General features: G+C 48.0%; 1 protein-coding gene across 1 annotated transcript in view; it reads left to right on the top strand.

Moving 5' to 3' along the window:
* The window catches only part of ZDHHC18 (zinc finger DHHC-type palmitoyltransferase 18), a 34503-nt gene that overhangs the window by 706 nt on the left and 19291 nt on the right, over nt 1–14506 (top strand). Inside the window, exon 2 of the mRNA XM_069079144.1 lies at nt 5026–5186. Within this exon, the coding sequence (XP_068935245.1) occupies nt 5026–5186 (161 nt within the window). The remainder of the gene's footprint in view (nt 1–5025; nt 5187–14506) is intronic.

Raw genomic sequence — 14506 nt, 5'->3', positions numbered from 1 at the left:
CCTTGGGTCATCTCTGCCCATCCCTATCCCTCTGCCCCCCTTGGGTCATCTCCTTCCATCCTTATCTCTCTTCCCCCCTTGGGTCATCTCCTTGCATCCCTAACCCTCTGCCCCCCCCTTGGACCATCTCCTCCCATCCCTGTGCCTTCTGTCCAGTTGGGGTCATTTTCTCCTATCCCTTCTTCTGGCCCTCTTGAGATCATCTCTCCTTGATCCAATCTCCTTTGGACCCTCTTGGGTCATTTCTGTCCAACCTCCCCAACAGAAACCTTTGAATCATCTTTCCTCCTCCTCCTGTCCCTCTCCCAATCTCCTCTGGTTCCCTTGGCCTCTCAGTTCCCATTCTCTTCTGGCTGGCCTCCACTTAAGCCATCTCCTAATGATTAGTGCTGTCTAGTAAGACAGTGAGCCACCTCAGGAGATAGTGGGTTTCTGCCCCTCACAGGAGGCCTTGGGGAGGCTGTAAATGGGATTCCTCTGTAGGTGTAGATAGGGTTTAGATGCCCTCTGAAATGACATCCAACTCTTAGTTTTTGTGGTTTTTAACCCTGTCTTCTCCAACTCTCTTGGTCATTTCCAGCCCAGCCTCCTCTGGCCTCTTCAGTCATCTCCATCCATCTCATTTCCCTCTCCTACTTCAGTCATGCCCTTTCTAACTCCTCTGGCCCCCTCAATTATCTCTAACCTCTGATTAAACTTTTCCTTCAGTCATTTCTACCTCTATTATCCTCCATCCTTACCTTCCCTCAGGATTTATCCTCTTTCTTTCCCCACTCTCCATCATTCCTTTGTCATCTCTGTGTCTCCTGATCCCTCTTAGACTTCCCATATTCCTTCTTCTTATTCTTTCCCCTTGGGCTTCCTTGGCCATCTCTCCTCTTGTCTTCTCCTGGAATCTCCTAAGCCATGATCATCCTTTCCCTTGGTCCCCACAATCTTCCCCAGTCTTCCTACTCAGTGTTCTTTTACCTGCTCTCTGATTTCACCAACCCTAATTCTCCTGTCTCATTTAAGCATCTCCCTAGATCATCCTGATTTATTAATAATGACAAGTTTTTGTTATCTTCTTGGGGAAGAACCCACAGTACTTTTATGTGGCCACGCTTGTTGGTCCCTAGGAGATTTTTTTTAACCTCTCTACATCCTTGTAGGTATAGGGCTCGCATGGGTATTAATACAAACTTTCCATTTTGAAGATAGGAAAACTAAGGGTAAAATCATTCCAGAGTGTCAGACTATATGACACAGGGAATATTTTTCTATATAGCCTACTTCCTGGACCATCCCTACCTTTGTCTGCCCTTGTATTCCTCTCCCTTCTTGCTCTCCTCCCTTTGATATCTTTTCCAAGACCTAGGAAGACCTCATCAGTCACTCAGTCATTGCCTCTTCAAGTGGCATAACATTCCACTTTTACTTTCTATTATGTCCTCCAGCACCATTTATTAGATAGCTCCAAATACCACATGGGACAAAGGTGAGAAAGAAGTTACCTTCTTCCTTACCCCCTAACATGAATGTGTTTTTTTTTTTTTAAAGCAATCGGGGTTAAATAACTTGCTCAAGGTTACACGGCCAGTTATTTCTGGGTGTGGTGCTAAGTGTCTGAGCCCGGGATTCGATCCCCAGGTCATCCCAGCACTGGAGCCGGTGCTCTTACTCTCTGAGCCGCCTGGCTGCCCCTAACATGAATGTGTTTACCCCATTCCTGTTCCCTGCTAGGCCAGGGTAAGATAAAGTGTTCAGGGGTTGGTGTTGTGAGAAGAGAATGTGATCGGAGCCCAGTCTGCTCTAAGTGAGATCCTCAGACCTGTTTCATAACAATTTCAGGGTTTTCCTCCAACATGCCCACTTATAGTGGTGCAGAAGGGGAGGTGGGAGACCAGGCTGTTTCTTTTTTTATCTCCTTTTGAAGCAGATTGGGAACTTGGTTTAGAGGTACCTTCAGGTAGGACCACTTACTCCATTTGTACACTGGCAAGCGGGAGGAAGGAGACCAAGCACTTTCTCAGATCTCTTTGAAACATCTCCGGAGCATAGGCTGTTGGCAGTGGTCCTGGGTATGGCAGAGTCCTAGGGCTCTGGAATATAGAATTTAGGTCAGGCAATTTAGACAGTTCCCTGGGGCTGGTGAACATCATTATTTGATGCCTACTTTGCCTCAGTCGAGAATGAGACCAAGAACCTTGGGTATGAACTGTTAGGTTTTTGTTTTCTTTGCTTCCTGAATGAGAGGGGGAAGTTTGGTTTGGGAGTTTGAGGACTGGGCCAAGACTTGTCGATGGTTGCTGTTGCAGAAGAATGTTGGTAATTTGTGCCAATAGCAAGGACAAGGGTACAAAGAATCATCCTAATATATGATCATTGAAGGGAGTTGTGAGCATATAGTTGTTGTCAACAGCATGTGACACCCCATTAGTAGATGATTTTCCAGTGACAGTGGTATTGCGGGGAATGAGAATATGACTCAGAGTTGGGGGACCCAGGTTTTAGTCCTGCCTGTGCTACCAACAAACCATGTGACCTTAGGCAAAATACTTTTCTTCTCTGAGCCCTAGTTTGCTCATCTGTAAAATGAGGAGGGTTGGGTGACTGTATTGGGGAATTGGAGGACCAGTTCAAATCCTAATTGTCATTTGCTACCTGTGTGATCTTGCCCAAGCCATTTCTTCTCTCTGGGCTTCTGTTCCCTCATTTGTAAAAACGAGCTGTTTGGATTTTATGACCCCTGAGGTCCCTTCTAACTCTAAACCTATGGTCCCATTAATAGATGATTCTTTCCAGCTTCAAAGCTTCATTGGTCCCCCAAGATATCTGGTTGTATCTAAATTGACTCCCTGGAGAAGGAGAAGGTCCAAGTCATCCCTGCTTCTTACAAGTGACACCAGTGCCAGAGGCCTGTGGGATTATACTTCTCCCATAGAAAAGAGGTCTCAGTGAAGCTTATAGAACAGAACCTGACTGCTCAGGTGACTTGTCTCTGGAAACAAGGCCCTCAGGGCAAGCAATGCCATCATGATTGTAGGCACCTTAGGGGATAAGCCCAGAGAGTGAACTGCCTGCTTCCTACCACGGTGATGATACATTTATTTGTTTGTTTGTTTATTTAGACTCTCTCACACCATTTAGGGCATATTTATTTAGTTTTAGGTTTTAATTTTCAGTCCCAAATTCTCTCCCTTTACCCTCTTCTCCGCCCATTAAGAAAACAAGAAATATTACACGAAGTTATGCAAAACACATTTCCATATTAGCCATGTTGCAAACAACAACAATAAAGAAAAGCTAGAAAAATAAAGAAAATGAAAAACAATGTGCTGCATTCTACTCAGAGTTCATCAGCTCTCTTTGGGGATGAATAATATTTTATATCATGAGTCCTTTGAAATTGTTGCAGGTCATTATACTGATCAGAGTAACTAAGTCTTTTACAGTTGATTATTGTTACAGTATTGCTGTTACTGTGTTCAATGTTCTCCTGGTTCTGCTAACTTCACTTTGCATCAATTCATTTGTCTTCCCAGATTTTTCTGAAACCATCTTGCTTATTGTTTCTTATAGCACAATAGTATTATATTACAATGAGATACCACATCTTGTTCAATCATTCCCACTTTGATGGGCATTCCCTCCATTTTCAATTCTTTGTCACCACAAAAAAAGAGCTTCTACAGATATGTTTGGATATGTGGGTCCTTTTCCTTTTTCTTTGGTCTCATTGGGGTATAATCTAGAAATGGTATTGCTGGGTCAAAGGATATGCACATTTTAGTAACTTTGGGGTGTAGTTCCAAAGTGCTCTCCAAAATGACTGGACCACTTCATTAGAGCTCCTTCCACAAAGGAACTTACATTTTACTGAAGGACACTTATGCACATACGTCCTCTTCTGTGTTCTCAGCTGTGGAAGAAAAGCAAAATGTAGCTTTGACAAAGTTGTTGTCCTCTTGGAGCTAACAGACTTGTACAGGAACAAGACACAAATACAGAGTCCTTTGCACAATATCACATCCCTGCAGTGCACTAGAAAGTTATAGAAGCCAGTGCAATATGAAGCCAAAGGAGAAAGGCCATCACTGACTTGGAGAGCTGAGAAAGCTCCCTGGAGGAGGCAGCCTTTGAGTTGAGTAGCAAGTGAACAGTGGAAAAGGAGGAGGGAAGATGTTTCTGGCACAGGGACTAGGGTGAGCAAAGCCACAGAGGCACATAAAGTGAGGAAGGACAGAGGCTTGTCCAGTTTGACTGGAGGGTAGGAATCCATGGAAGGAAGCAATGGGAAACTGGGCTGGAAAGGTAGGGCAGGCTCAGATCCTGGAGTGTCTTGAGAGCCAGACCTAACAGTTTGATTTGATAGCACTTTCAGGTTTGCAAAGTGCCTTATACATTATCATCTTTAAGCCTCACAACAACCCTGGGAGGGAGGGGCTGTTACTCTCCCTCATTTTACAGATGAGAAAACTGTGGTTGAGAGAGGTTATGTGACTTGTTCAGGGCCATACAGCTAAGTAGGGTGTCTGAGGCAGGATTTGAACTTGGTTCTTCCTGACTCCAGGCCCAGCAGTCCATCCAGTATAGGCAATTCCATAGGCAATAAGGAGCCACTGAAGAATTTGTAGCACAAGTGTCATGTGTCCATAGCTGTGTGTAAGAAAGGTTGTTCTAGTGGCAAGATAAAGGATGGAAGAGGGAGGAATTGGGGGCAAGAGGTTGTTAAATAGTCCCAGCCCTCTATGCCAGTATGATTAGCTTTGAATCCCAGCCTTGGCCGAAGGACAGGCCCTGGGCCTAACTAGACAATGGCGGTAACTGGGCTTCTTTGGAAACTCCAGTCCTGAATGGGCCTCTTCACTTTAGGGGTTACAAAATTGGGATTAGATGACCTCTGAGATCCCTTCCCTCTCTTTAAGCCTCTTGGTTTGGGCTATGAAGTCACTCAGTAGAAGGCCAGCCTCTGAAGTCAGGATGATGTCTCTAGCCCTCCAGGTGGTGGTGGGGCCATCTGACCAATCTCTCTCTTTGTTGTAGCTGTCCTTTCCTGGCCCGCCACCTGACCCTGGCCATCCCCATCATCGGGAGCATGCTGTTCTTCTTCGTCATGAGCTGCCTGCTGCAGACAAGTTTCACTGATCCTGGGATCCTGCCCCGAGCTACTCCCAACGAGGCAGCTGCCCTGGAGAAACAGATTGGTGAGGCCTTCCTTCCTTTGAGTCCCAGCCTGAGCGGCCCCATTCCAACCCAGGTGTCTGAGGCCAGGTGGGAAGGGTAGGGATTGGTCTAGTGCCTGATGCAGGGAAGCTGGTTGGCATCATTCTAGAGGGAGAAGTGGAAGATCCCACTCCCCAAGCTTAAAGTCTACCGTAAACCTTCAAGTGTTATATGGATGGCAGTGACTACTGCTGCAGTTAATGTTAATGACACTGGTAGGGAATGGGAGCCCCCGAGGGCCAGTCTCCCTGGCTCTCCTGGCACACCTTTTGTCCTCTGTATGCCTCCTTTCCACTCAGGCCATTGTGCCATTTCCCTGGGCTGTCAGAAGACATTGCTGGCCTTTTAAACTCCACTAACTCTATGTCAGCCTCCTGTGGCGCCTTCCTGCTGAGCTGCTGCCCCTGAGTGTTTGTTACCTCCAGGCCTTCCTGGAGGTGCTTGGTTCCTTCCTCTGTCACAGTGGCTTTGAAATGGACTTATGAGCTCCCAGCTGCCTCTGGGGAGCCTGGGAATGGTAGAGCAGCACACACAGCTTCTCATCTCAGGAAATCATTTGACTCATCAGTGGTAACTGCAGAGCTAGGTGGAGAGAGGGGGGGAAACTAATGTAACGTGCTCTTCCTTCCTTCTTTCCTTCCTTTCTTCCTCCTCCCCCTCCTCCTCTGTACCTCTGGCTGCCCAGGTCCATCCCAGCCCCTCCCTCTTGTTATCATTGTCTGCTCTCCTGCCCTCAGCTTCCTTCCTCCCCTAATGTACTGTGGTGGCTCCCCCACCTCCACCAGGATCTACCACTCAGACCTGTGCTGGGCTTTGTTCATTAGCACAAAGATCCTTTCCTTTCAGGGCCTGCTGAGAAAATGTAGTCTGTGTAGTTTGCCCAGCTTCAACGAGGATAATCACCAGAAAGATTGTTAGTGATCTATTTGAGGGAGAGACTGAGCACCAGTAGCCCAGAATCCTTTAGCTTTTTGTGAGCCCTGGGATAGGCCCCAGCCTGTTTGAGCAGTTGGGGGTGAGGGCTCAGCCCTCTTTTGAATTGCCTTCTGGGTGTCTCCGGGCTGCCTTAGTGTGAGAGGTGGAGAGGTAACTCCAATGGAGGTCAAGACTTGAAATGTTTTATAGCAGCTGAGGTCTTAGCAGGCTTCTAAGCCATTCAGACTTAAAGCGTAGGCAGAAGTGTAGGATGTGGCCTTAAAAGTTTGAAGTATCCTGCCTTTAAGAGGATCCAAAACCCTTTTGGAGTGATCAGAGGAAGTGTTCCCTGTGGGCTGTTGAGGAAGAAGAGTTTGTGGCTCTTGGAGCCATCAAGAGGAAGATATGAGCCAGGAGTCCAGCTTCCACAGACAGGCTGCTGTTCCAGCCACGAGGGTTGTGGACACCACAGCCAGAGCACCGATTGGGAGAAAGGCCTCCTTCGTGGCAGTATGGGCTAGGATGGGCTAGGAAAGACGGGGTCCTTACCCACAGGGAACTTTGGTGTGTGTAATGGTCTAAAAAACTCATGTGACCTTAGGCCAGGGGAATAGACAGGCCTGCCTGGAGCTTGCATTCTAGGGGGCCAGTGTATGAGAGATACAAGGCTATTTTTGGAAAGAGGATGCCAGATGAGGGATGAGAAAAGGCCTCACCTTCAGATGTCAGTGCGTGACAGGATGTTTGGGGTGGTGCTTTGCTTGGCAGTGGATCACACAATCTTGACCATCATACCTGGCTGGAGACTAACCTGATGCAACCTTCCCCAGCCCAGCACCTCAGGAACCCTGGCATCACTGCAGTCTAGGAGGCTTCTGGATACTACTGGAAGGGACAAAGCCCAGCATCTAGGTTGAGGGAGGCCATTGTTCTGCCATCTTCTGCATAGATCTAGGCATGCGTGAATTCAGATGTCAGTTCTGGGCACTGCATGTTATAAGGGACACTGACCAGCTAGAGCATGTGTAGCCAAGGGTGACCGAGTTGTTGAGGGACTGTGACCCATGTCATTGACTTTCTTTTTTTTTGGAGGGGGGAAGGCAGGGCAGTTGGGGTTAAGTGACTTGCCCAAGGTCACATGGCTAGTAAGTGTTAAATGTCTGAGGCTGGATTTGAACTCTGGTACTCCTGACTCCAGGGCCTGACACTGCGCCATCTAACTGCCCCATGTCATTGACTTTCAATTGAAGGTATGGGGGATGTTTAACTTCCAGAAGAAAAGGCTCAGGGGAGGAGGACATGGAAGCTGACTCCAGATCTCTGAAGAGCTGTCATGGGGCAGAGGGCAGAGAGCAGCAGTGGAGAGAGCTTTCTTAGAGGTCATTTTGATCTCAGCCTCCCCATGAGAGAGGGCTGTCCAGAGGTGGCATGGGCCACATGCAGCCAGTGAGCGCTATACTCCCAGGGGTCCTGAAGCAGAGGCTGCCTGACCCCTTGGTGAGCTGGGATTTCTGCCTCCCGTAACGTGGACCTTGATCCCAGCTGGCTTCCCATGTGGAGATGCCGTGAGTCCAGTCAGGTGAAGGGCAACATATACCTTTGTATAACAAACAGAACAGAGATGTGGAGGAGGAAGAAAGGCAGAGTCGTGGGCTAGGGAAGTTGGTGAAATAAAAGAGCACTGAACCTGAGGTCATTCAGTCAAGTTTGCCAACCACTGTACTAGACCCCAAAGATACAGAGAAAGGCAATGACAGGCCTTGTCCTCAGAGTTCATACATTCTAATATCAGTAACTAGGGATGTACAACAAACAGAATGATTGGATGGCTGGAGAGGAAAGCAGGCTGCTGGGCCTGACCTGCTTTGTGGCGTTAGATCACTTACTTCCTCTCGGCCTCAGTTTCCCCATTGTGAGAGCTGACCTTTATATACCCATTTGAAGTTTGCAGAGTAATTCCCTTATAGCAACCTGAAAGAAAGTGCTTCAGATGTTATTTTTCTCACTTTACTGCTGAGAATACTAAGTCAGAGAAATTTAAATGACTTATCACAGGACTCATAGTAAGCAAATGTCTGAAGTGGGTTAAGTGACTTGCCCAAGTCACATAGTAAGTGTCTGAGGTCAGATTGAACTCAGGTCTTCCAGACTACAGGCCTGGTGCTCTATCCTGGCTGCTTCCTAGACCAGCTCATATACTTGCTATTACCTGCACACAACATCACACCTCTTATTCCTCTGCTGTCCTCCATGCCTGGAGTTCTCTCCTTCCTTGCCCCCTCACCCACTCAGAATCCCTCCACCTTCTTTCTGATGTCCAGAGACTCAGGGGCCCCAGGAAGTCTGACCTAAAGGTTCCCAAGGCCCTGAGGGTGGGGACTCTCCTTTTTGCTTTGTAATTCCTGGGGAATAAATAATTTCTGTGATCCTCCCCACTCTGATGTTCTGTGTTCTAAGGTCTCTTCATATGCTAATGTTCTCAGCCCCTTCGCCTTGGCCCCACTTCTGTTCTGAGCTCCCTCCTAGCTCTTAGAATTAGAAGAGTTCCTGTGAGTTTGTGATTGGATCCAGGTGTGATTGCCCTGGCTTGTGCAGCAAGAGGTGAATTTGGTGCAGACGCCCAAATCCTTGTGACCTCTGCATTCCAGCTTCCCGTTTGGTGCCATTTCAGCCGCTGAATGTGGAACCGCTGCCCCAGCTCCCGTTTGTAAGATCAGCGAGCAGGGCAGAGGACACGTCGGGGTCTGGCAGAAGAGCAGGGTCTGAATTGACTCAGCACTATGGAGCATCCTTGGCTTCATTCAGTTCCATCTTTGAGTCTCACCGTTGAGCATTCAGCTAGTGATGAAAGTGGTTCCCTGAGGGTTCATATGAGGGTACCCAGAGGCAGTTGCCCCGACCCCAGTGTCCCTGTGGTACTCTTCTTCACCCTCAAAGCCTCATGGTGGCTTTGATTGGTGACCAGTGAATCAAGTGAAATGATTTTCAGAATTAATGTGGCGAAGTTTGTTTCCTTCAGCTATTCATAATGGGAAATGTTTTCCTTTCTGCTTAGGATTCTTACAGGGTTGTGGCTCTTTGAAAGGAAGCTGGGAAACCATGTGTAGTAGAGGGATTACAGAGAAGAATTTTCAGGGTATTGCCACAAAAGGATGGCTCCTATAGCATTTTCTTCCCAGCACCCCATTTCACAGTTGAGGATACTGAGGCTCAGAGGGAGTAGAGAGACCTACATGATAGCGACACATAGAAGGAGGATTGCCTTGTCCTGCTTGACCCTAGAGGGCAGAACCCAAAGCAGTGAATAGAAAGGCAGAATTTGGTTCAACCTTCCCAACAATCCCAGTCATCCAAAAATGGCGAGGCATCTGTGGCCCAGGACTCAGGGAGACACTTATTAGCTGTGTGATCTGGACAAGTCCTGCAGCGTCTCCTTGTCTTGGTTTCCTTACACTCAAATGGTCTGATAGTCTCTAAGGTTGTTTCTAGCTCTAAGTCTGATCCTAGGTGGAAGGGGTTGCTTTAGGACTTTGTGATCTCCCTTTTGTTAGAAGTCAGTTTACATACAGGTTGAAACAAATAACTATTGAAGTCCTGTCTGCTTCTGAGATTCTGTGAATGACCCCAGGTCCCATGGCTAGAAGCAATACTTCTGAGATTTGAGGGCGTGTCTTGCTTTCAAGGTTGATGCTCTTTGTCTTAGACTAGGGGTGAGGAACCTGTAGCCTCAAGGCCACATGTGGCTCTCTAGGTCCTCAAGTGAGGCACTTTGACTGAATCCAAATCCAAGTCCAGAACAAATCCCTTTAATAAAAAAGGATTTGTTCTGTAAAACTTGGACTCAGTCAAGAGGCTGCGCCCAAGGGCCTAGAAGGCCTCAGGTGGCCCCCCACCCTGTCTTAGGCCTTGCTGCCTGTAATGAGCACAGAACGGGCGCCTCCCACGCTTCCCCCACTGCCACATTACCCTGTTGCTACAAGGTCCATGTGATTTCTGACTTTTCTCCCTCATTGACCTCAGTAACACCCACAGGTCTTACGTGATATCTTCTCTCTCATCCTCCCCCAGTCCTTGGGAGCCTAGGGAAGTTGGGTGTGAAAAGATTCACTTCCTTTTTTGGAGGGCTAAGTTTGATGAAGTAGGAAATCTTGACAGAAAGTTCTACAGTTGGGTTTCTGTTGGATGAGGGCATGTTGAGTCTCTTCGTCCTCCCTCTCCGCCCACCTAGCCAGTGCCTAGGGGAGGAAGGCCCAAGCTGGCTCCTCTGGGCAGACACGTGGGAAGGCCAGCAAAAGTTCATTCATTCCATAGCTATTCTGTGCCCACTCATGTTCAGAGCACTGTGCTAGGCACTGGGAGAGACACAAAGAAGAATGGCAGTTCCCAGCATGCATATGGGTGTTTAGAACATAGAAGGCATCTGCTCTGTTCTCAAAGGAAGTTAAGTTCCTAGAGTCAGCCCACAATAGCCCATTTAAGCCATCATAGAGGTAAACTTGAGGACAGCAGAGCCCAGCCATCTTTTAGCATGGGGTTTCTGGAGGAAGATGCATTCCACATTCCTCCCAGGCATGTCTGAGGTGCCCTGGGCAGCTTTGGCAGCAGGGGCAGGAGGCAGAATGCTCCCTCACTCATAGTGTGCCTCCTGCTGGGGTACTGGGGACTGGGGCTCTCCAGGTTTCACCAGCAGGGTCACAGCATCATACCTATAGGTACTTTGGAGGTCAGTGAGTTCAGCGACCTCATTCACCTGGGCCTAGAGAAGTGGTGACCTGTGTAGGATTTGGACTCAGGGCCTCTGACTCCAAAGCTGGTGAGCTTTCTACTTTTATCACAGTGAATGGAGGCCAGCCTTGGAGAGACAGGCTCAAGTCTAAGTCAGGGACTGCCCTTAGAATACATTTTGGTCTTTTTCAACCCAAGCTGTCATTTCATTGATATAGGGAGCTCCTAAGAAAGACTGTCCTTTAGCCATACTGACTGGTGCCTTTCCTTAGATGGCTTGCCCAGGGCCATAGAGCCAGGATGTGCCAGAGGCCAGACTAGTCTGGCTTAGACTTAACTTAGACTGGAACTTACATCTTGTCTCGTGGGATCATAGATTGAGAGGTGGGAGGGACCTTAAGGGAGGCCATGGGGTCCTGCTCCCTTGTTCTGCAAATGAGGACATTGAAATGGAAGTAAAGTGACTTGGCCAAGGTCACCTCGCTGGAAGATGTCTGAGGCTGCATTTGAACTCAGCTCTTCCTGTGTCCAGGTCCTGCCACCTGATCAGGCCCTTCACTGCAACCTTGGTACCTGCTCTTTACACAGTCTTCCATAGCACTTCAAATCAAGCGGTTAAGCACTTATTAAGCCCTTACATTACAGTTTGCTAAGCATTAGGGATACAGAGAAAGGCCAAAAAAACAATCCCTGCCCTCTAGGAGCTCCTTGTCTAATGGGGGAGACTACATGTACAAACAAGCTGATAGGATAAATTGGAGATCATGAAAAGAAGGAAGGCTCTAGAATTGAGAGGGGTTGGGGCAGGCTTCCTGTAGAAGATGGGACATAAAGGAGTCAGGCAGTGGTTGGAGCAGAGGAGGGAGAGTGATGCAGGCACTATAGATAATCAGAGAATGCTCAGAGCAGGAGTGTCCTGGGGGAGGAAGAGCCAGGAGGCTAGTGTCCCTGGATTCAGGAGCAGGCGTGTCCTGGGGCTGGTGTAGCCAGGCCCCTTTGGCTAGACTAGGTGCATGGAGGGAAGGTGGATAGGCTGTGGCCAGAAAGCTCCCATGACCCCCAGCTGGAGAGGACTTGAATTCATTAGGCAACAGGGGAGGAACATGACCACATCTCTGCCTAAGCAAGAATAGTCCAGGCCACTACAGCGGGGGGCAGTGCAAAGAATTAGGAATGGGAGGAAGGAAGGGTATAAGCATTTATATAGTACCTTCTGTCTGCCAGGCACTGTGATAAGCACTTTAAAAAAAAAAGAGAGATGCTGTCTTACTTGATCCTCACAACAGCACTATCCCCATTTTACAGTTGAGAAAACTGAGGCATAAGTTGAGTGACGTGGCCAGGATCACATGGCTAGTGAAGCTGGATTTGAACTTGGGTCTTCCCAACTCTTGACCCAGTACTCTATCCACTGCACCATTATCATGGACTTGAGGAATCAATGCTCCTTCTATGGGCCAGGCCCTTGCTAGGCACTGGGGACACAAGGCAGAAGTAGCAGCCTGTGCCCTCCTGAAACTTCTGCAGCCAGTCGGTGGGAAGGGCATCTCCATGCATTAGTAAGAACAAGGCAGAAGTCCAAGGAGGAGGCGGCCTCCATTGCTGGGCAGGACAGGAGGTCCCTTAGCTCTCAGGGCTTTAGTTTGCTCATCTACAAAATGATAGAGCTGGGTGAACAGCCTTCTGAGAGCTGGGATTCTACTCACTCCAGCCTCACAATTGTGGGAGGGAAGTGCTATTATTACCCTCAGTTACAGATGCAGAAACTGAGACTGAAAGAGGTTTAATGACTTTGTCCAGTCTCATAGAGCCAAGTAGATGTCCGAGTGGGACACTAGGTGTCTGAGGCAGGATTTGAACTCAGGTCTTCCTGCCTATAAGTCCAGTGTTTTTTCTACTGTACCTCTTGGCTGCCTAAGTGTTCAGAACTACCTTGGGTACTTACTAGCTTTGAGACCCAGGACAAGTCACTTAACCTGTCAGCCTCAGCTTCCTCATCTGTAAAATCTGAATACATCTACTTCTCCAGTTGATAATACCTTTGCAAATATTAAAGCACATACATAAGTCTTAGCTGTTATTACAGTCAGATTTGAGGTGACACAGAGTTGATAAAAAGGTATCCAAAAAGATCTTCACAGGCTAGAACATTTGGCCAAGGCTAAATTGGAATTTAATAGAGATTTTTAAAACTTCATATCTGCAAATTAAGCATTGTCTAATGTCTAGGAAGCAGCTTGTCGGTAGACTCTAACTTCAGGGTGACTCAGTAGTGATATGACAGCTATAAAAATTCCTGTGATCTCAGATGGGATGGAGAGAGACACAGTCCAAGAAGGCAGGACGAGCGAGGGGATAGGCCCTCTGCCTCCTGCCCTGCTCAGCCCACAGAGGAATTCTTGCCTTCATTTAGGGCCTTCAATAAGCTGGAACATATCTGGAAGAAGACAGCTGGGCTTTAGGCTCATGCTACACGTTGGTTGAAGGAACTGGGGATGGTCATCATGGAGAGAAGAAAAGGCTCAGGCAGGCCTAATGCTGTCTGCAGGTGTTTGAGGGCCTGGCGTGGCAGTAATTAGACTTATTCTCCTTGGCCCCAGTGGGGAGATCTAGCAAGTCAGAAGATGTGGAAGAAAAACTTGCCAACTCTTGGAGCTGTCCTTAGATGGGATGGGCTGCCTCGGGACCTAGTGGCTTCTCCCTCACCAGAGTGGGGAGAGGTTCAAACCATGCTCATGCTGGAGATGGAGCAGATGGCACCTGAAGCCCCTTCCAGGTCTGAGATTTTGTCATGGGGATTCTAATCCAGCGCTTCACTGTCTTGGGCCCAAGTGTCTCTGAGGATGACGATGCCAGTAACAGTCAGGAGAAGGGCGCCTCTGGGAACGATTCTGAGCAAAGGAGAATCTGAACCACACAAGTGGATGTGCCCATTAAGCAGCTGGCTCTGTGGTGCTGGCAGCCAGGCAAGCAGCCAGGCCTAGAAATGTAGAAAGTGATGATGAGAATAGTGATGGGGATTATGATATTAATAATAGTTCACATTTATGTAGTGCTTTCAGGTTTGCAAAACACATTATATATGTTATTTGAGACTGACAATAACCTTGTGAAGTCAGGGCTATTATTGTCCCCATTTTACAGAGAAGGAAACTGAGGCAGACAGAAGTTAAGTGATTTGCCCAGGATCACAGTGTCTCAGGCTGGATTTGAACTCAAGCCTAGCACTTTTTTACTACACCACCTATGCCTCCATTTGGATTTGGTAGTGATAGGATCATATAGTCTCAGAGCTGGGGCAGGAGGGGGGCAGGGGACACATTGTCCAGTTCAGCCTGTACCTGAGCAGGGGTTGCCACGTTCTCACCCGTGGCTGTCCCATGTCCACAAGGGTTGCTGGTTGGCCCATGGAAGCCTCTGACTTCTCTAAGTTTTCCAGGCTTTGTTATCATCTCTTCCCTTTTCCCTCCTCCCCTCGATTGCACCTCTTATAGATTCTCTCATGTCCTTCCCTTCCCCCATTGCCCACAGTCCCCTCTGTTTGACCTGTTGCAGTAGTCCCTAATTACCCTTCCCACCTCCATGTTCTCGCTGTTCTAGTCTGTTCTTCAAATTGCTGCCAAATTAATCATCCTTACATGCAGACCTGGTGACATCCCTC

The sequence above is a fragment of the Petaurus breviceps genome, unplaced genomic scaffold (genome assembly GCF_028583685.1).
Source record: "Petaurus breviceps papuanus isolate PSGF00001 unplaced genomic scaffold, PetGlider_PUasm1.0 91041, whole genome shotgun sequence".
Taxonomy (NCBI): domain Eukaryota; kingdom Metazoa; phylum Chordata; class Mammalia; order Diprotodontia; family Petauridae; genus Petaurus; species Petaurus breviceps.
This window is presented reverse-complemented; position numbering and strand designations above follow the sequence as displayed.